Source organism: Vombatus ursinus, unplaced genomic scaffold (assembly GCF_900497805.2).
Source record: "Vombatus ursinus unplaced genomic scaffold, bare-nosed wombat genome assembly UNPS02014861.1, whole genome shotgun sequence".
In the NCBI taxonomy this organism is placed as follows: Eukaryota; Metazoa; Chordata; class Mammalia; order Diprotodontia; family Vombatidae; genus Vombatus; species Vombatus ursinus.
Genome location: NW_020954639.1, coordinates 15,968,633 through 15,991,402, shown reverse-complemented (window position 1 = coordinate 15,991,402; position 22,770 = coordinate 15,968,633). Strand labels below are relative to the sequence as shown.

Genomic DNA, 22,770 nt, shown 5'->3' with positions numbered 1-22,770 from the left:
GGTCTCAGAGCTTCTTTACACTGTTAATATTATTGAGTACTCAAAAGGGCTTCTCTTTATATAGATTAGATCTATCAATATTAACCTTATGAGAAATCAGAACATCTTATTATTATTATTATTATAAAATGGTTTTTACCCCATAGATCTCCTGAAAGGGTGTCATGGACCTCCAGGGGTCCCTGGACCATACTTTGACAACTGCTGTCCTAAAGCACATGTTCATTTAAGCTGTTATTTATTACCAGACCTGACTATGTTAAAAATAAATATGACATATGTATACACAGATATGTATATATGTATATATAGTAATTTGAATATATTCAAATAAATGTGATGCACATATGTATATATACATGTGTATATGTATGTATACATATATATGTATATATGTATGAAATATACTATAAAAATAAAGAAGGAAAAGACAATATCCAGCTGTATTGCTTTTAATTTTAATATTGGACCCTTCTTTTGCTTTATAGTTTTTGGTCTCAGTATTATTGCTGTCAGTGGCATGATAGAATCTATTATTACTTTAGTTAATCAGCCTTGTTAAAATTCTGCAGCAGCAATAAGGACTGAAGCTATCTATAATATAGGAGAAATAGATTTCTGCCTTTGAGCCATTTCCCTTCCAAGAAAATGCTATATTTTATTTATTAGATATTTTTGTAGTGCTTAAGCCTTATTATTTAACATTTATGTAGCACTTGGTATTTAAAAGTACTTTAAAATGAATGATTAGTTATTTAGCACAGCATAGTTGTGTCAGGTGGATCAGAATAATTAGAATCATAACACTGTTGCCCATTCCAGGAAACAGAGGCAGACTTGTATCTTGTGGAATACTGATGATTTCCCTTACCAATTATCTTTAGTAAAGGTTGCTCAAAATATCCTGAAGATTTCTACAGAAATCTCAATGCAAAGCAGTTTGTTTCTTTCACAAAGGTAACAATTGTCATTATGTCATATGCAACCTGTGGAATGTTATTTTCGTATTAAGCTTCACTCTTATTTTATTTACATTAAATGCCACAGTGTATTTTTTCTGGTACATTTACACCCACAATGTGGACATTTATTTTGGCTATACACTTTCTCATTAGTCCCTTGTGTGATGAGTTATGAAACTTAATGGGTCTTATTCCTAGGTTCAGAGGAATTGGAGCTGAAAGAGAAGCCAGGAAACAAACAGTTAGTCTACTCTGTTGTTTTAATGGACAAGGGAATTAAGACTCAGAAATGTTTAGTGACTTAAAAAAATGTGAAAATATGTTTAATAGGAATGTATATGTATAGACTATATCAGATTGTGCTCCGTCTTGGGGAGGGTGGTGGGAAGGAAGGGGGAGAAAAATTTTAAACTCAAAAGCATATGGAAGTAATTGTTGATAAATCAAAATAAATTAATAAAAAAATAAAGAACTTAAAAAAACAAAAAAATAAATAAATAAAAATAAAAGAAATATTTAGTGATGTGTCCAAGGTCACACTGTGAGGAAGCTACAGAGCCATTATGCAAACCCAGCTGCTCTTTCCTGTGGACTACACTTACAAGGTTCAACAGTTACTCTGAACTCTGAGCGTAAGCTCCTTGACAGCAAGACCTGTTTCATTTCTGTCTTTGTATCCCCAGCATGTAGCACAGTCCTTGGTCCATGGCAGGTGTACAATAAATGATGGTTGATATTTTTCTTCAGTCAAGCACACAAATAACCCTTTTCAGTGATGGAGCCATTTATAATTCATGCCTTGACCACACTCAGAAGCACATCAGTAACATCAGCTCCCTCCCTAATCTGGGGTGGCCACCAATTCCATCGCTGGTCATTAAATTCTGGGTATATAAATAACAAAGGCTTTTAAATTCTGTTTCAGCTTTGCCACTAACTGAATGACTTTGGACAAATCAGTTAACCTCCCTGAGCCTCAGTTTCCCCATATGTAAAAGAAAAGAGTGCAAACTAGATGGCTTCTGAGACCCCTTCAGCTGTCTATCTCAGATTCTATGCATTGATGGTTTTTTTCTTTCTCATTGACTCAAGTATTCAAATATATGGGTTGAGCATCTTAAATGTTATTTTGTAACCTTAATGAAAAAGATCACCTTTGTCTCCTCCCCATCACAAAAGATTACATTTGTTTAATGAATTTTTATGAAAGAAAACAATTAATTATAATTCATTTCCTAATGTTTATAGGTGATCAATGACATATATCATGGAGGGTTTCCTCTTTCTAAGGACATAACTTAGTTGTTGGTGATAGAATTGGAAATGCCCATTGTGTTAACACAGAATTTCTTAGAATCCATATTAGATTGTATGTCTCTTCTTGAAGAAAGTCAGCATCGATTACAGCCATCAGCTCTCCACTAATAGCTGAAGAGTGATGACGGCTCTCATTTAATTCAGAATGAATAGCAGAGATGGAAAAAAGGTGGAAAAGGTGATAAGAAAGAAAACATTTTTCCACTCTGAGGTGGAAAAAAAGAATAAAAAAGATAGAAAAAAAGTTAAGAGATGAATAGGCATGATTCAGTTTAATTCAGCAAACATACCCATATTAGGTGCTTGGTATGAACAGAGCTCTGTGATGGGTTCTAGGAAGATGCAAAAATTAGATAAGATTTGGTTGATCTCTGCTTTAATGGGTCTTACAGACTAGGAGAGGGGATAGGACATGAGTATATCTAAATGATTATAATATACAATATTGCATGGTGAGTATATTATAGAGGTACAAAAGAATGTGTTATGTAAGATTTAAGAAGGAAGTTCATTCTTTGTAGGAAGGACCAGGGAAAGCTTTATGGAGCCTGTGGTCTTTATAAATAGAAATTCAGTAGGCATACAAAGAGATAGAAGATACTTCAGACAGAGGGGGTTGTGTGAACAAAGGCACCAAAACAGTAAACCACTGGGCAGGTTTGGGGAAGAAAGTAGTTCAGGTTGCTTGGAGTACCAAATGCGGAGAAGGAGCTATGATGAAATGAACATGGGAAAGTGTGCTGGTATCACACAATGGAGAGTCTCATTGTTGTTTGTCCTTTGTTCTTGAAGAGGACCATGACATCAGGGAGGTGATGCCATGACATGCAAGTGAATTGGATTTAAATGAGGGAGGGCTGTGCAAAGTCACCAGCCTCATTTTCTCCTCCAGAGCCATCTGGGTCCAGTGGCAAGATATAGATCAGGACAACTGGAAATGGCCCTTGGAGGGCCTTGAATGAGTGGCAGATGAGTTTTAATTCTTGGTAATCAGGAGGGAGTCATTGATGATATTTGAAGGTTTTATTGGCTGTGATGTTGAGGTTGGATTGGAGGCAGGAGAGCCTGGAGGCAAGAAGAACTTTTCAAAGGCTTCTGCAATATTTGGTTGGTAGCAATGGGAGCTTGTACCAGGATGATGCTAGTGGAAATAAAGAGGAGAGGATCAATGCCAAACATATTGGAAAGGTTGTGCAGTGCCATATGTAACATTGAAAATGGGGGCACATTTTCATCTTCAAGAAAATTGAATGTGAGATGATAAAAAGAATACTAGAACTTATTAATAAAAGCTTCTTGGAAGAAGGGCCAGTCTTCAGTAGTAAAAATTCTGAATTATGGAAATATGAAAGAATTGTAGTTTTACTGCTAGACTGTGAGTTATATGAAAGCAAGGCAAATGCTCAGAGGTTCCTGCTTTAATGAATACAGACATAGGGTCTAGACCTGTGATTTAATTGGCAAAAGAAACTCCAGATGAAAAGAAGCCCAAACCTCCATCTACCAATGCCTTTTGGCACCTTTTTGTAACTTCCAGTCTTAGAGAGTTGCCTGAAGTAGTGAGATGTACTTGCTTGAGGTCACACATCAGTATATCTCAAAGATAGGACTTGATTGCAGGCCATCTGGCTTTACGAGTGGCTCTCAGTCCACTACCCCATGTTGCTTTTCTTAATAAATATAAAGGAATTGTTGGTAATATGCATTTCAATTGTTTACATGTATAAACTTATTCAGTTATTTACATTTGCATGCTTGAAAACAGAAGTAATATTCTATATTTGATTAAAATAAGCCTCCACAGTTGCAAATGGTCTCTTACCTATTAAATCCAATGGCTTTCACTTCATTTTCATCCTATTAGCGGCTTTTTGACTTATGTGATGCTCTTCTCTCTTGCTTTTCTTCCTATTTCTCTGGAAGTTCCTTTTCTGTTGCCTTTGCTAGATCTTCTTCCTCATGACCACTATTTATAAATGCCCCCCAAGTTTTGTCTTGGGTCTGTGCCTGGGCCCTTTTGTCTGCCTACTTTCTCTCTTGGTGATGTCATCAGAATTTTTGCCTTTAATTTTTACCCCTTATTTCACCCTTTCCACCCGTTTTCACGCCTTAAATAACCCTTACAATCTATATGCCCAGGCCTAGCCTCTCCCCTGAATGGAAGTCAAGTTGTCTGTTGAATTTTGCGATATAGATGTCCTGTGTTCATGACCTCTCCTCCTTCAAGACTGTAGGCTCCTAGAGGGGGTTTCCACTATTGTCTTAGTCTCCCTAGTGACTACCAAAGACCTTTACATATTAATACCTTCCCTGTCTACCTCAAGTAGGAGAGGAAGGTACTTGTTTTGAAGCTCATATGAGGTTTCTAGTGTATTTAAAAGCATTTTATGAATAATAGTTTGTTATATAATTGTAAGTATTATTATAATTATGATTATAAGTAGGAGAAATATCATCCTTAAAACATTTTATGTTGTGTACACACATAACGACAAATAAATGTTTGCTGTATTTTACATATCCTGTTGGGCAGCTAGGTAGCACACTGGATACAGTGTTGGGCTTGGAGTCAGGCTGACTCATCACCCTGAGTTCAACTCTGGTGCCAGATACTTACTAGCTGGGTGACCCTGAGCAAGTCACTTAACCCTGTTTGCCCCAGTTTCCTCATCTATAAAATGAGCTGGAGAGGGAAATAGCAAACCACTAGTATCTTTGCCACGAAAACCCCAAATGGGGTCACAAACAGTTGGGCTTGATGGAAACGACTCAACAACAACAACTCATGCTATAGCAGTGTTATACCAATACAACAACAATGCATTTATTATCACTAAAAGCTTACACTATGGGGAGTTCAAGTTTTATTATCCCTAGGTGACAGGTGAGAAAATGTCATAACCTGCTCATAGTCGAAATGTAAACTGGGGAGCCAAGATTTTAAACCAGGTTTTCTATTCCCAAATCCAGTGCTATTTTCACTATACCAATGTAGTGGAAATCATTAAAATGTCTTGGAAAGGCTTTCTGGGATTAAGGGACAAACTTTACTCAAATTTGAAATAATATCACTTATCCTGGGTGACTGTTCCTTTTCTTTAGTTGTGGTTGATGGCTATCAAGTTTCACGTGAGGAACAGGTGTTATTTTATTTTTCCCATGTAATAACAGAGAGCATGGCCATAACTTGGGTAAATGATGAATTTGTGATGTATGAGTCCTTTGGATGGAGACATTTGTATACATCTCACCTTATCTGGTTTTTGGTTCCTTACTAAGGAATTTATTCTTTTGCAAATCTGCTAAGTATTACTACATCATCCTTTTAAATTTGAGAGGGGAGATGAAATTCTATGTTTAAATACTAAGTACTTGAACAGGAGACAAATACTGAATGCATCTAAACATATTTCACAGTTTTACACTATTGGATATAACTGCGTTAATTGCCCAGAGGCTACTTCTGTGGTTATTAAACCATAAGCAATAGCAAAATGGAATTAAAGAGAGTTTCTGATTATTCCAAATGTGTCAGGGTAAAACCCATTGAAGATGATGGAGAGGGCAACAAAGATTTGCCTTCTGATTGCTATGTGTTAAGATTTTTTCCCTCCAGTATTTTTGTTAGTATTGGGTACACCTAGAATCAATTGGGTTGTCTGAACTAACTCTTTTCTAGGAAAATACCCAGTATTCTAGAGACTCATGAAAAAGGAGGTCATTGTTAGCCATTTCCTATCCGTGCAATTTTCAATTCATCCCAAATGTTCTATAGTTGTTAACATGTATTTTCTTGCAAAAGGGAAAATGACTTTATTTTAGGGGTGGCCATTATGGGTGAAGATGAATACTCAAGATTTTCATTTTTGATTTCCTTTCTTTTCAGATTTTTTTCCCCTCTTTGCTTCAGTTTCCTTGGATTAAAAGAGGAGGGGAAAACCCAGCCCAAAGCATTGCACTGTTCTCATTAAAAAGTGGTGCAATAGATAGAATGCTGAACCTGGCATCAGGAATACCTGAGTTCAAATATGGCTTCAGACCCTTAGTAGCTATGTGACCCTAGGCAAGTCACTTACCTTCTGTTTACCTTAGTTTACTCATCTAAAAAAATGGGTATAATAATAGCACCTATCTCCCAGGTTTGTTTTGAGGATACAATGGGATAATAATTGTAAAGCACTTAGCACAGTACCTGGTACACAGTGCTATATAAATGTTAGCTATTATTATTATTATAATTATTTACCCATTCTCTCCATTTGTCTTTGTTCCCTACTTCTCTTTTCATTCTTTCCTCTTAGACTGGGCTGTAACTACATCAGGGCATATAAGATGATTTCTCACTGAGGGAAGCCCTGTGAGATATTTCTGTCATGGTTACTTACATGGTTACTTACACTTGTATGTTCCTCACAACTATTTCCAAGACTCCATTAAAACAAAATTAGGGAGAATTTTAAGTAATTTCTATCAGAATAGACAAATTGTCTAAATGGATCACAGAATTTCTGAATTGGGAGGGGCCATAGAGGTCATCTGGTCCAATCTTTGACCTGAAGCATGAATCATCTTGACGCATTTTTAGCCAGCCTATTTTTGAATACCTTGATGAGGTGCTTATTATCCTATCAATTAGCCTAACATTCTTTTGGACAACTTTAATTCCTTATATGTTCTCCCTCATATTGCACTGAAATCTACTTCTCTTCTACATTAAATATTGTCATATCCTTTGGGGTATTACATTAATTCCTCTTCCATGTGACAACACATCAAATATTTGATGACAGTTACCAATTCTCTCCTAAATCTTCTTACCTCCAGTTTAAACATCCCCAGTTCCTTTAACTATTACTCAAATTATATGGTTATAAACCCCTTTCTCCTCCTTTGCACATGTTCCAAATTGTAATTTCCAATATAGTACTCAAAATGATGTGATACTTTACTAGTAGTCTTGCAAAGTCAGAGTACTATAGGATGATAATATTCTTTTTTCTGGACACTATAAATCTTTTAATGTAGCCTAATGGAGTGTTAGATTTTTTGGGGGGTACTACATCGTATTGAGTCAACTAAAACCCATGAGTCGTCTTCACATGCATGTCTGTATAGCCATGTCTTCTCCTCCATTGTTTATATCATTGTCTTTTTTAACCCAATGGTAAGACTTTATGTTTATTGCTCTTTAAATATCATGGCTAGATTTAGCCCACTAATACAGCCTGTTAAACTCTTGTTGGAATTTGTTTCTTTCATGTAACTACTTATCACTTGAAGTTATGAAGACAAAATTTAGAAAAGAATAGGACAGAACACAGGTCTGTAGGAGGCCATTAAAAACCTCCTGCCTAAAACATTGTCTACTTCTCCCTGTCCTAAATGACTTTTGCATTCCTCTGACCCTGTTTTGGGGGTAGTTTGGTGATACGATGAATAGAGTGCTGGGTCTAGAGTCAGACAGATTAATCATCCTGATGATCTCTTGTCAGAAAAGTTGCCCCACCCCCAGGGTATATAAAAGTTAACTGAGCCACACACTCTCTCCTCAGTGGCATTCCAGACTAGAGGAGATCTCCATTCTGGGTTGAAGAGGGGATTTTCCTTTCTTTCCTAATCTCTGGAGCAGTAATGGAGACCGAAATCAAAAGCACATTACAGGAGTGGTGGTGGTGGTACCGGTGCTGTGTGGTTATAGAATGCTTTCAGGCTTGCAAAACATTTTATAAGTATGAGTTTGCCCAGAGTTTACTATGTACAATATTCAAGGCACTGGGGTTCCAAAGACAATGAAAAAAGTCTCTGCCCTCAAGGAGCTTACATTCTATTAATTATCTTCAGTTTCTTCAATGGATTCTCACATTCCATAGATTTCTGTCTCTTTGGCACCCTGTTCACCTTTACCTGGATGAAGTTCTGCTTTGCAATGTCTTTTCTAGAGCATGGAGTTCACGACTCAATACAATCTAGACGTGACTTAACCAGCTTAGGGTGGGGCAAGTCTACTGGCTCCCTCATTTTAGATGCCACAGTTCTATTAATGTAGCCTAAGATTTCATTAGTTTTTTTTTTTTTTGACTATCATGCCACACTATTGACAGACATTAGGCTTGCAGTCCAGGGACTTACTTGAAATGGTTCAAATTTGCAGTGGTAGAGGGAGTACTTGAGATCTTGATGGCTTTCAGATTAGTGTGGCATAGTGGAATAGGATACAGGAAAATGTGGATTTAAATCCTGCCTCTAACACATACCAGCTAAGTGACCACAGGCAAGACCAGAAGTAGCCATGTAATAGTGTGGATTCCTTTTGGGTGTAGGTCATATTAAATGGCCCCAAGGTCCCTCTCAACTACCAGATTCTTTGAAGTCACTTAATTTCTTTGTGCCTTACTGTCCTCACCTTCACATATGGGTAATAATGGCTAGAATATTGTTGATTGTGAGATTTTAAGATGTTTGTGAGCCCTTGTTTTCCTGGAAGATTGTTTGATGAAATATGTGGGTGACATGCATGTACACCATTGTTGCTTAGAGGTCATTTAAGGGCTTTGCAAACTTTAGAGTGTTTTATAACTCTTAGTTATTGTTATTATTTTTGAAGTATTGATAGTTAGCTTGTAAGAGCTCTTTATAGGATGACACCCTCCCAACCCACAGCAATTTCAAAGTCAAATCCTTTTACCTATGATAATGATAATGATAATGATGATGATGATGATGTTTGTTTTTCAGTCTTTTCAGTTGTGTCTGACTCTTCATGCCCCATTTGGGGTTCTTTTTGGCAAATATACTGGAGTTGTTTGTCATTTCCTTCTCCAGTTCATTTTACAGATGAGGAAACAGAGGCAAACAGGGTTAAGTGACTTGTCCAGGATCATACAGCTAGTATCTGAGACTGGATTTCAACTCAAGTCTTCCTGACTCTAGGCCCAGTGCTCTATCTACTGAGTGACCTAGATGCCCTATGATAAGCAATAACTAGTTTTTCTGTAGCACTTTAACGTTTACAGAACGCTTTATAAATATCTCATTTGATCTTCACAACAACCTTGTGAGATAGCTGTTAATATTATCTCCATTTTACAGATGGGGGAACTGAGGCAGACAGATGTAAAATTAATTGCCTAGAGTCACACATCTGGTAACAACTAGTAAGGCCAGATTTGAACTCAGATCTTCATGAATCCAAGCCCAGCCCTGTAGCAAACTCCTATGAATGGAAAACGTCTCTTGTTTTGTTGGAAGCACTCTTTTGCTAGTGTGGTGTCGTGTGGTGTGGTGTGGTATGGTGTATGTGTGTGTGTGTGTGTTTGTATCAGAAGTTTCTTGAAGACAAGGACTATTATTTTCTACTTTGCATCCTCTCACAGGGCCATGTTGAATTGAAATGCATGTGGAAGCAAGCCCATAATACTTTAAGGTTGTTTTTAAGTATGAACGATTAGAAGAGTAGTGCACAATCTGTTTGTGGATTGGTTAAGATAGTGGCTTAAAACCCACATGAAGTATTTACTTTTGTCAAGCCTCTAGGGCAATTTCTGCAGAAGGGTCTAGTAAAAGGGGCTCGCTCACTCAGATGGGAAGCAATCCTGACGTTTTTCTTGAGTCAGTTTCATCCTCCGCAAAGCATCTTGCTGTGAGTCAGTTTGAAGTTTGCAGACTGGTAATATGTCTGGACCAGATACTGCTTTGTGAGAGCTGACTGCTGTGAATATAACGAGAACATTTAAAAAAAATTAATAAGAGAAAACAGTTGCTTTTAAAAATTTTAACTGTGTCAAGATGAAAAAAAACAAGCCCTCCTCTAGTCCATCATTCTTTGGAAAGCAGCTTTTGGCATCTGTTGAATAATAGAGACAAAATGCTGGTTCTCTCCTCCCTGGTGAAAATATGACATCATTTGCTATTTGCGAGCCCTTACTTTGCGAGAAGATTATTTGATGGAATATATGGGTGACATGCATGGAACCCATTGTTGCCTAGAGTCCACTTCAATCCCCCCTTTTACAAAATCTTTTTCTTTTACTTTAATAAACTTGCAAGAAATGTCAGGGAAAAAGTTACTACTTGTATGTTGTCATTTATTAAGCGCTTACTATGTGCCAAACACTGTGCTAAGTGCTGGGGATACAAAGAGGATAGGCAAAAGATAATCCTTGCCCTCAAGGAGCTGATATCTAATGGTATGAGTTAGCCAAGACAGTTGAAGAATCAAGATTCCCAAGAAATATATTTTTACTGTGTAATTATAAGGTTTTAAAGATACCTTCACAAGTTATTTAGAAAGATGGGAGTTAAAAACAAGAAAGCTACAGTTTTTCAGGTCCTTGAAGTTTTATCCATTGTTTCTCCCTCTTTCTGATGTCAACACTTCATCTTTCTTCATGACTCTGTGGTATTGCTCTCTGCCCTTTGAATGTGTGAATAAGGTTCAGCAAATTCAATACAACAGGAATCTCTTTCTGGAATCAGATAAACCTCTTGTCAGAGTTAAAAAGAGCCCTGGCTCAGACTTGAGCACCACTAAACAAAGATTCAAAGTGCTGAATTGGACTAATGTCAGAACCTCCTGGATTTGTTGAGACTGTGACCTTGAGGACTTGGACTTTTATACTTTCTTTAAAATCTGGGTGTGTTCCTATCTAGTACGGGAAAAGGGCTACCATATTTGAATGACTGATAACGTTTTCTAATATTTGGGTACAGAAGCACTGCATAGAGATGGTAGAAAGTAATTATTAGTGTAAGCTTGATGCATGGCATGCCAATCGATGTTGGAGCACCTTACATCTCTCACGTGGGCTATGTGGACACCTATTCACTCTCCGGGTTAGTGGGCTCACTCTTAGCTGTCATTCCATTGGCAGCTATAGGTTCCCAGAGAAAGAATACTGCCATTTAAACTGTCCAGGGGACAATCCTATTATAGGTAAATGAATTGCCCCTGTTCAGAGATTTAGGTCTTTAGCCTCCACTAGTGCACTTCTGTTGAAACAACCATACATAAATAAAAATAAATAAATAAAATATGTGTATGGAAAAATACAGTCTTCAAGGATTCAGACTAAATTGAGAGTCATTTTGAGAATGGATTAATGCCTGGAACTACAGGTCATTGTGCTTTTTTAGCTCATATACAACATAACAACTTACACCACAATTTTCTCGTAAGCATTCTCCTACTGAAGCTTTCTCCAATCAGCTCCGAAAGAAATGTTTTTTGATGTCTTATTGAGTTTTTATTCTCCTCCCAAGGTCTTCAGTCTTTTGTCTGCATACAGAGTTTTAGTGGCTTAAATCAGAATTTTCTTGTACTCAGTGACTCACCTTTCACTTAGAATTTTTAAAAATCATATTTTTCCTATAATTAGTCGCAAAAGATGTATTATTTTATATTTTAAATTGTAACCTCTTGTCTTAAAACAGTTATATGAGCTAAACAGTATATGAGCTAAAAAAGCACAATGACCTGTAGTTCCAGGCATTAATCCATTCTCAAAATGACTCTCAATTTAGTCTGAATCCTTGAAGACTGTGTTTTTCCATACACATATTTTATCACTTTTTGGGGGGTAAAAAAAAGCTTTTTCTTTATCTCCTTCAGTCATCAAACTTTTCATATACAGATGAAGCATCTCCCTATATCTTTTGCAAGGTGATTCAAGCTTTTTTTTATTTACACTACAATTCATTTTCTGTCCCAAACTGTTTAAATCCCATTTCACAACTGTATTTATTTACACACATTATTTCCCTCCCTCACAATTTTAATTAAGTCAAAGTTCTTTTCCTACTCCTTTCCAGTCATCAAACTGTTCACATATGAAAGATGCAAAACTTTACAACCTCCTTTGTTACTTTATTTGTTGTTGTTCCGTCATTTTCGCTTGTGTCCAACTGTTCATGACCCCATTTGGGATTTTCATGGCAAAGATATTAGAGTGGTTTGTTGTTTCCTTATGCAGCTCATTTACAGATGAGGAAACTGGGGACAACAGGACTAAGTGACTTGCCCAGGGTCACACAGCTAGTAAGTGTCTGAGGCTGGATTTGAACTCAGGAAGATGAATCTTCCTGACTCTAAGCCCAGCACTTTGTGCACTATGGCGCCACCTAGCTGGTCTTACTACTTGATTTACTTGTTTTTATTTAGTCAGAAGTATTTTTTCTGCCCTTTTCAGCACTAAGTGAACCATATAAAGGGGCATTATCTTAAAGGAATAGTACCTTACATCAAATCTGTAGGATGTTGGTGGAGTGAATTCTCTTAATCTTTTCTAGTTGGAACTTAGTAACAGGACAGCTCCACCTCTCTGGAACTCAGTTGAGAATGAGAAGATTAAGTCCAAACTACAGAATCCTGGAGGAGGAAGATAACCTCAGAGGCAATCTAGTGCAAACTCTATCTGATTGAGAATTCCCTCTGAAGCATCTCAAATAATTGGTCATTCAGTTTTCCCTTGAAAATCTCCAGTGAGGAGGAATTCACTGCCTTTTGAAATAGCCCAATCTGTTCTTGGAAAGCTCTAATTGTAAATTAGAAATAAAGAAATTGTAAATAAAGAAGTTTATCTTTACATAGAGGTGAAATCACTCAGCCAATGAATAAGTACATATAAGGAGCCTACTATGTGTAAGGCACTGTGCTGGGTACTAGAGAAATCTGCCTCTGCAACTTTTGCCAATTGTTCCTGGTTCTTTCCTCTGGAGCCAACTGGACCAAGCCTAACGAGCGCTCCCATGTCTCCTGTAAACCTCTCTAACATTCACAGTCCTTTCCATCAGTTCCCATATGGCATGATTTCAAGGCCCTCCATCATTCTGCTTATCTTCCTCTGGATGCTCTTCGGCTTGTCAATGTCATTCCTATAATGCAGTGCCTAGAATTGATCACAGTTGAACATTTCTTGGTCTAGCTTTTAGTACTTCAGTTAGAGTTTCTAACCCTTTGTTTCGTTGATGCTATTCTAGAAATTGTGTATCCCAGCTTCACTTCAACATTCCATCCACATGCCTACTGAATGCAAAGAAGAAACGAGAATTCAAAAACCATGGCAGTCTTGAGCCATTTAGTATGGGGCAAACAGCCCTAGATCATTCAGAAAGATCTTTTCAGTAATCATGTTCATAATTATGATTTTGAAACACCAAGAAAATGTTAAAATATTTGTTTAATATGCTCTGTTTAAGAATGCAGAGATTTTCACAATACATTTAAAGATGATTTTAATTTAAAATAGTTTAAAAATATGCTGCTTAAAGAAATAAATTCTCTGCTGTCCAGAAAATTCAGCAATCCTGAATGAATAATTTCCCTGAGGACTCTGGAAAAAAAGGAAAAAGTAATTTTTTCCCTTCTAAATCTATTTTTTCCTGGTGGAGATGAATCTTGTGATTAGCGATATTATTTATCTATATTATTTTAGTTTATTTTTGGAATTATTGTAATGTACTTAAAATGTATATTGTTGCTGTTCACCAACAAGATATTTTCTATCCAGGTGTGCAAATAGATTTGTAGCAGAGAATAAAAATTATAATTATTAGTTTCAATTTAAAGAGCTTTAAAATTATTGAATATATATACATATGCATATACATACACATACACACATAAATCTATATCTATATGTATATGATCCCCTCTCTTTCACAAAGTCGTAACTTAAGGTAACCCTAAAACTAGTGATGGATTTCTGAACTTACCTGGTTTTGATTATATAAGTTAGGGAAGCTCTAAGATTTTTGTCTCTCCTTGATGTTTTTTATCATCATTGTTATTTACATTGGACAGAGGCTTACTCAAAATGGGCAGGCTTGCTCCTTTAGTGACCTAAATGGCCAGTCTCACTAGCAGCCTGTATTGCTAGGGGATAGTTTGGGTGATAAACAAGTCTTACTCATTATTTAATTTACCTTTTGATGTGTAAACCTAGCATGTGTCTTCTGCAGGACTTGAGCCTAGATCTCGTTGACTTTGATGCTGGCTCTCTGTCCTTTATTCCATACTATTACTTTTAATGAAGATAATACTACTAATCAACACTTTGTTTAATGAGCTTAAGATGTTGTGAGCATAACACATAGAAGTGGTAGTAAGTTACATATATCATACTCCCACCCCAAAGAATTTATTGGTTGGAACTACAATCTCAGTGGTATACTTTTAACTTGGCATTTCACTGAAATTTAGAAGTTAATACTATTATTTAAAACAGCATGATATTCCCCCATCAATATGACTCATCACTGTAACCATGACTCAGATAGGAAGCTTAAATGTTTAGAATCACAGAAAGAGCTAGGAAATTGGAAATCAAGATTTTATTCTGTTATGGAGTTAATTCTCACCTTGAAGGGGAAAATAAGAGTGCCTAACATTAGTCAGGCATACTCAGGTTAATAATATCTCTGCAACTTAAAGTCATCTGGGATTTTTCAAGCAATGCCCTTCATTTCCTTCACTGAAATCCTACTTAGTATGATTCCGAACAAGTGACAAACTCAATCAATCTCATTTTCCTTATCTATGAAACGAGAATAATATTAGCACCTACCTCACAATGTGATTAAGAGAATCAAATAAGATAATATAGGTAAGGCTCTTTGAAAATCTTAAAGCACTACATCAATGTTAGGAGGAGTATAGTAGTTATTCCTGCTATACTCCTCCTTCTCCTCCTCCTTCTCTTCCTCCTTATTCTACTACCACTCTAGATCTTCCTTTGGCAAAGAGACGGCTCTGGTCTTTCCAAGGTATGTCAATGAAGCACAAATTCTGGCAGATCCTACCAAGCCAGAAAGACTAAAAGTATGGCCTTGCAAAAGACTATAAGTCATCTGAAAACTAGCCCTCATGTATACATTTCAGAGACTCATCACCAAAAAGTTGGCTAACAGATGATGAATTCATTTTGCCTCATAAAACTTATTAAAACTCTCTATTAAGGTATAAATAGGTAGCTAATTGATGCAGTGGATAGAGTGCTGGGCCTGAAGTCAGGAAGACTCCTCTTGATGAGTTCAAATCTGGCTTCAGATACTTGCTAGCTGTGTGACCCTGGGCAAGTCACTTTAACCCTGTTGACCTCAGTTTCCTCATCTGTAAGATGAGCTAAAAAAGGAAATGGCAAACCACTCCAGTATCTCAGCCATGAAAATTCCAAATGGGGTCATGAATAGTCAGATATGACTGAAATAACCAAACAACAAGGCATAAAAGAGTATGTTGGAAGGAGAATCTATCTCTTCTTTGCTATCTCTTTCCACCTGAATTTGACTCATTTCATGACCAGGAAGGAAGGAGACAAGAACTTATTAAGCACCTACTATGTGCCAGGCACTGTACTAAGCAGTTTAGAATTATCTCATTTGATCCTCCCAACAACCATAGGAGATAGGTGTTATTATTATCCCCATTTTATAGTTGAGGAAACTGAGGCAGAGGTTAAGTGAATTGCCCAGGGTCACACAGCTAATAAGTGTCTGAGGCCAGATTTTAACTCAAGTCTTCTGTACTCCAGGCCCAGTGCTCTATCCTATGGGCCATGTCTATCTAATACCTAGCTATCTCTAGGAACCTAGGGTTTGGGAGAACCTTCTCCCAGAGCATCCTGACTATGCCTCTTCAGCTAGGGTTGGCTCGACCAGTCAGGTAAACCCCTAAGATATACCTTTGATCAAGGGTTGCTGTGCTTCTCATCTTAAAGCTCCCAGAAACACATGATAACCTCACTGCGAGTAATTCAGATGAATGAGAATCATTGCTGCCACTTTTTCTGTGAGCCAAAGCCAGCAGAATTCTCCTTTTAGTCATAAATATGTTGTAGACATATTTATTTTCTCAGAGTGAATGAATCAAAACCTAATTCACCTTGGAAAAGGTACTCATGAATTGTCTAGATTTAAATTCTGGACCCTCAAGTAAAAATTTTCCCAAGAGCTTTCTGTCCCTCTGCATCACTACGCCCATGGGTCTGGGTCTTTAGATTAGTGGCTCCTCTCTTTTTGGCTTTATAAATGTGTCCTTTTGGTCAGAAGGGAAACTTAAGAAGATATTACATATGACTGGATATACAGTTTTGTTCTTGATTAGAACTTTTACTTGATTTTGGAAACTATGGTATTTATTCTCTAGAATGGCTTGAAACAGATTCAAAAACAATCCCTTGATAAATCTTTCTAGAGGAACTAGACTATAGCAAGGTTACCTGCCACCTTATCAATTGTCTATTACATCACTAGTTTCTGAAATGGGGAGGGGCTGATATAGCCCTTTGTTCATTTCATAGAAAGACCTAGTGAAATGTGTGGGAAATGAAGGAAATAGCCGAGGTAGCCTTGGATTTCAAGTCAGATGTGGAATTGAGTCCTGCTCCTCCTCCTTACTTGCTAGGTGATTTTAAGTGAGCCACTTAACTTCTCTGGGACTCTTGTCCTTCTCTGTGAAAAGTGGATGGTACCTGCCCTGCCTCCCTTACAGGGTTGTTGTGAGGCTCATATGAATAATGTATGGAATCTGCATTATAAACTATAAAATGCTACGTAAAGGTGACCTGTCAGATTCCTCCATTTCAGTTCTTTGTCTTTATGTCCAAAATCCAGTGCTGCTTTGGCAGGGAGATAGCCTATTAATCAGAGGTTGTAAGAACATAGAGTATGCCTTCCTGAAGCCTTCCCCAAAGGTTGTAACATATGCAAAAGTAAAAGTGACTAAGGACCTCTACCTGGACCCTCATTGAGGTATGTTGGGCCATCTCCAGTCATCCTGATGGATATCTGGCCACTGGACCCAGATGGCTCTGAAGGAGAAAGTGAGACTTTGCACAGCCTTCCGTCACTCAAATCCAATTCAAGTGCAAGTCATGTCATCATCTCTCTGATATCATGATCCTCTTCAAGAACGAAGGACAAACCACAACCACAACCACCCATTGAGGTGTGTTAGGTGGTGAAGTAGATAGAATTCTATGGACTCAAGAAGACCTGAATTCAAATCATGCTATCTATGTGACCCTGGGCAACTCACTTAACTTTGTCTGCCCCAGTTTCCTCAACTGTATAATAATATAGCATAATGGATAATAATAGCAGCTACTTCCCAGGGTTGATGAAGAGTCAAATGTGATAATATTTGTGGTACCTGGCATATAGCACATGCTTTATAAATCCCTTCCTGCTTCCTTCCTTCCTTCTTTTCTTCTTTCCTTCTCTACCCAAGTCCATATTTTATTCTCAACCATGTTTCTTTCTCTGACAGCTAAAAATCCCTGTGGACTAGTATTATGTCCAAAAGATCAACACCAAAAGTGGAAGCATCTAGAACTTCCTAATATCTGAAAGTCTACCTATTCCTTCGTCTCCTCTCCTTGAACTTCAGTTGCCTGGCTTCTCCTACTGTGCTAATAATGACCCAGCTGTTCACAACTTGTAGTTTTCGTGACATTATCTCTATATTATTGCTCTCCATATGCAAAAGCATCAAGGCATAGTTAATTAGCCTAGTGCAGCAGCAGAGACCATGGCTCACTCCAATATAGTGTGGCTTTGAGGATGGTTATTTGTCCCTCTGTTTGTTATGGGAGTTCATTTATTTGGGAGTAGTAGAAATGAGTTGGAGTTTATTGATAGCCAAATACTGATTACTTAAAAAGCAGGGAGGAACAGGTAGATATGTACTGGGAAGTTCTAGACATTTCTATTTTGCCAGATTACTCAATTTGTAGAGAATCCAGACTTTACTTTTTCTTCTCCTTGTAACAACTCCCTCCTAGTCATTTTGTGGTTCATTAGTATCTCCACATGAATCTGGCTGATTGATAGTTCTTAGACTATGCTGTTGTAAATTATGTATGCCAGGGGTTAGCAACCTATGGCACAGGAAATGGCACAGTAGCCTGGGTAGTCATTATATAGAGACATTTAAACAACAGCAACAACAACACAATTAAAATTTGAAAATCTCTAGAACAAGGGCTGATATCTCACTCTATTGTGAACTGATCAGACCACATGTATATTATTCAATTTTCTTAGATTACCAATATTTTAAGAAGGATATTAACATTGTGTGGTCACTGGGGCTAGGGGTATGGTTGAGAGGGGAGCATAGACTGACCATGTTGTTTAGCAGTCTTTGTTCATTTTTATTGTTACACATTGTAGATGTGAATTGATTAGGTCTTTGATATATCAGAATCCAGATGTGGTAGGTTCAGTTCTCTGAAACTTGCCATTTCTGTTGATAGCTCATTACAGATGTTGTTCTCCATTTTATTACAGGATTTAGCGCTAAAAGGGATTTTTCAGACTAGGAAACTGAGAGGTGCCATAATTTACCCTAGGATTACAGAGTAGCAGGGTTGGGACTTCATCCAGGACTCCTCTTTCTAAAGCCAATATTCTTTTCAAAACACCAGCTTTCCCAAGTTTTGTAAGCAATGAGTTGTCTTTCCTGGAGAATTTATGTCTTAATGTGGATCACTTATGCTTGGGTAGTAGAGCTATTCTTTTTGCTTTTGTGTACTAATTAAGACTGCTTCCCTAACAAGAATTCTATGAGGAAGGCATTTTGTAAACTTCAAAGCTATCATTAGGTTCTTAGCACCTAAATCAACTAAACTTAGCACTAAAATCAACATTTGTTGATTTTCTTATTCTCTACTTTATAATCTCAGCCATAGAATCATAGGGTCTTAGATGTAGAGCTAGAAAGTAACCCATAGGTAAAACTAGCGCAATACCCTTATCTTACAAATGAGAAAACTGAGGCCAAGAGGAGTAAAGGGACTTGCCCAAGGTCACATAACTAAAGACAGGGTTCAAACTGATGTCCTCTGAATCCAAATCCATTGCTCCTTCCCCTGTGCCATAGTGCCCCTCAATTTGTGGTCCCTTCAGTTTGGATTGGTTACATCAAAGGAGGGCAGCAAGACAACAGGGAAACAGATATTTACTAAATACTTACTGTGTTCTAGGCATTACATTAAGCACTGGGGATAAAATAAAAGCAAAAAGAAATGCAGTTCTTGTTCTCAGGAAGCTTATATTCTAAGGGGAAGGGGAGACAATACACAAAACAAGAATTAAAAAGTCGGATTAGGTGGGAGAAGATCCCTGTGCAGGCACATGGTATTGAAGTTTGGAAAGTCAGAAGCAGAGCTTAGAGGGCAAATGGGAGTTGGCTGTCCTAGACCCCTCCCTAAAATGAAAGCTCAGGAATACCTCACCTATAGTAGGAGACTGGTATGGCAGAGAGATGTTCCAGAGTGAGATGGCCCCAGGTGATGCTGTAACTTTGATTTCTTAATCCTTATCATGTAATCAACTGATTAGGCATGGCTTTACCTGCCTATGCACAAATAATTCTTAGAAATAAGCAAACAAATAAATAAATAGTATTAACTTCGAGAATGTATCTTCTCTCTGTATGAAGGGTAATGCATCCTTTTGTCTGTTGGTCAAACTCCCCCTTTTTCTGATGGACTAGATTCCCAGAGAGCAGTTTGTCTACTTTTTCCCTCAGAGTTCTGTCATTGGATAACTCTGAGGAACCTGGATTTCTAATCAACCATGAGCCCCCATCCAATGCACTTTTCCCAATATGATTATCCAGTTGGTATCAATTAGCTTTTACAAAAGGATATTAACTGAGAAGGTATGACAAGGACAGAAGTAACAAATATATTTCTCAAACCAAGTACATTCTCTTTCCTATTCACAATTTGATTCTTGAGAATGGTGGGCTCATACTTAAAGGCCAAATGTAGCCAGATACATCTGGGAAGAAGTTGTGGGACCAAAGAGTTGCTAACAAATCCTGTTCCTAGAAATTCCTTTTTCTCCTCTTTTTTCTCCCAACTATACTTCTAGTACAGTTCCAGCAGTCAATCTACAAGTTGTTCCCTTGCTTGGCTGGTCTAGCTTCTTATTATATTTTATTATCAATTCATGGAATAAAACAACCATAACATAGTATAGTAAAAAATATGATTGCACATGAAACTGCAAATCTACTATGCACAACTTGCTATTCCTTTCAAATATACAACAAAATTATCATATACATTTCTTTTTTTCCCTTTTTTCTCCCCTTATGCCCTAGACATGGCTACCACTAGACAGAAATAGGCACATACACATATGTGTATATATATGTAAAATTATTCTATACATACTTCTATTTTTCAGTTCTTTCTCTGGATACAAATAGTCTCTTTTCTTCTTATGTCTTTTATAGTTAATTTGGGTAATTATAATAGACAAAATAACTCATTTACTCAAAGTTGTTCTTAAAACAATAGGGATGCCCGTCAACTGGGGAATGGCTGAACAAGTTGTGGCATATGATTGTGATGGAATACTACTGTGCTGGTTCACCTTTTTATAGTACATAGTATCTCAATTAACTGGCTAATCCACTGTTGAACTGGATCAAGGTGGTCATTTCTTAAGGTTGCCTCCTTAAGGGACTTAGCTCTTGCTCAACTCTAGTGATCTCTGCTACTTACCAAGGCTGCTTGGGGGACCACTTCTTACCTTTTAAATCTTAAAGTTTGTAACCTAGTTCATGCTGCCTCTGGATATAAATAGAAACAGAGGTGCCATGTACTTAGGGACATTCAGTAGCTAGGTGGGAGAGAGGACAATTCTCTTGATTACAGAAGGAATTGGTGAAATCTCAAACTAAGAAAGAAGTCATCTCCTCATGTCAGCTATATGAAAGCAAAATTTCCAGAATGGAAACAAAATACAGTGGTTCCAGGTAAAGATCATTGGATAAATGTCAAAACAAAGTCAAATAAGAAATAAAATAAGAAATAAATGCTCCACCTTCCAAAAATTCTGCATTGTTTATGTTTGCTGGAGTGGAAATAGATGTATTCTTATGCCATAAAAACACTATGATCATCTGCTTTGCTTTCTTTCTCTTTCCCACAGTGCATACCAATTAAAGGCCTTGGATTTGTGCTTGGAGCCTATAAGTGCCATTGCAAAGCAGGATTCTATCATCCCCGTGTCTTTTCAGTGAACAGCTTTCAGAGTAAGTGCCTTTTACTTGTGTATTTTTTTTAAAAAAAGGAAAACATTAATAATTCAATCCTCCTTTTATCCTTGTCAGGGTTATATAGTAAATTCCCAGTGGCCTGCAACTCTGGAATTACATAATCACTTAAGGAGTTTTAGCTTGAGGTTTGTCATCCAGGAGACTCTTGAGAACTCAATAAAACATACCTACTTTAAGCATATTTGATTTATAAATAAATTAAAATGATATGAAAAGAAACCTAGCTTCCTTAGGAAGAAAAAAATTTGGACATCATTTAATTGGGGTTGGGGGGGAGGCTTGTGGAGGGGAAGCAGAGAGAGATTTGCTACAAAAATTAACATAAAATTTAGTTTGCTATTTTTACAAGTATAAATTGAGTCCTTTATTTTCTGCTTGCTTGTGTTTAAAACCTTTTTGTCTATTTAAAATATAGTAGAAGTAGGAAAGGCTTTGTGTGTCTTTTTTACAGAGTTTCAAATGGAGATTAATAGAGAGTAACCACTGAGTAGACATTTGGCACCATCAAAAAATGGATAATATGACCCAAGGCACCTTGGAAATTAGTGTAGGTTGGAAGCCTGGGCCTTAATTTATAAAAAAAAAAAAACCCATGAAGAGAAAGGGGAAGAAAGAAATTTGTCCAGGTTTAAGACTGGGTCTGCCTCTGTCTTACTGCTAAAATGCTCTCTGCTTTGAGTCAAGGAAAAATGGAATTTTTGATTGTCATGACCACATTGCTTGCTAATTTGAGTTTTTAATCATCTCTAAGAAGATCCTAAAACTTTAGCATTATAATTTAAATAGTAAATTCTCATTGTAATTTAAGAAATTTGCAATATTACTTTACCTATATACTTATATCTCATTAAATTTGCCTAATGATACTGCAACAGTAACAGTATATAGAGTTCCTACATATCTGCAATATGGTGGTGAGTCTCAATGTGGTTTATGGTGTTATGGTTATTCTGCATATCCAGGCATACTCTCTTTCTTGTCCCTCAGCTGGTAGTGCTTTGATCTTAAATTCTAAAGTGAGGCAATTCATCAGGAGATGGAGTATTCTTGGGAGAAGGTGCCACTGTCTTTAGAAGTCACAAGGGAAACCTCCAAAGATTCAACAGCATGGCCCTTCTAACCTAAGAAAGGTAATGGGCCAAACCAGGACTGAGGAAATTGATTGTAAGGTTATTTAGGAAGCTGAAAATCCTGAAATCAGATTGTTTTCTTGTATACTTACTTCTAATGAGCTTACTTTGCAATATTGTTTCTGAATTAATATATTCACTTTTATCAATAAACCCTGGAAAAGCTACTGTCCTTCTTTATAGGTTGGAGTGTGTTACAGATAGATATACAAAGGGAAAAAGGGAGTAGATGTTAGATTGCTTGTCACTGTTTAGAGATGTGGATTGTCCTTTGTTCTCGAAGAGGACATCA

At 37.1% G+C, this 22,770-nt stretch overlaps 1 protein-coding gene across 1 annotated transcript in view; it reads left to right on the top strand.

Moving 5' to 3' along the window:
• Window positions 1-22,770, top strand: part of GPR158 (G protein-coupled receptor 158) — a 413,352-nt gene that overhangs the window by 150,280 nt on the left and 240,302 nt on the right. The window contains exon 3 of the mRNA XM_027841527.1: window positions 21,222-21,324. Within this exon, the coding sequence (XP_027697328.1) occupies window positions 21,222-21,324 (103 nt within the window). The remainder of the gene's footprint in view (window positions 1-21,221; window positions 21,325-22,770) is intronic.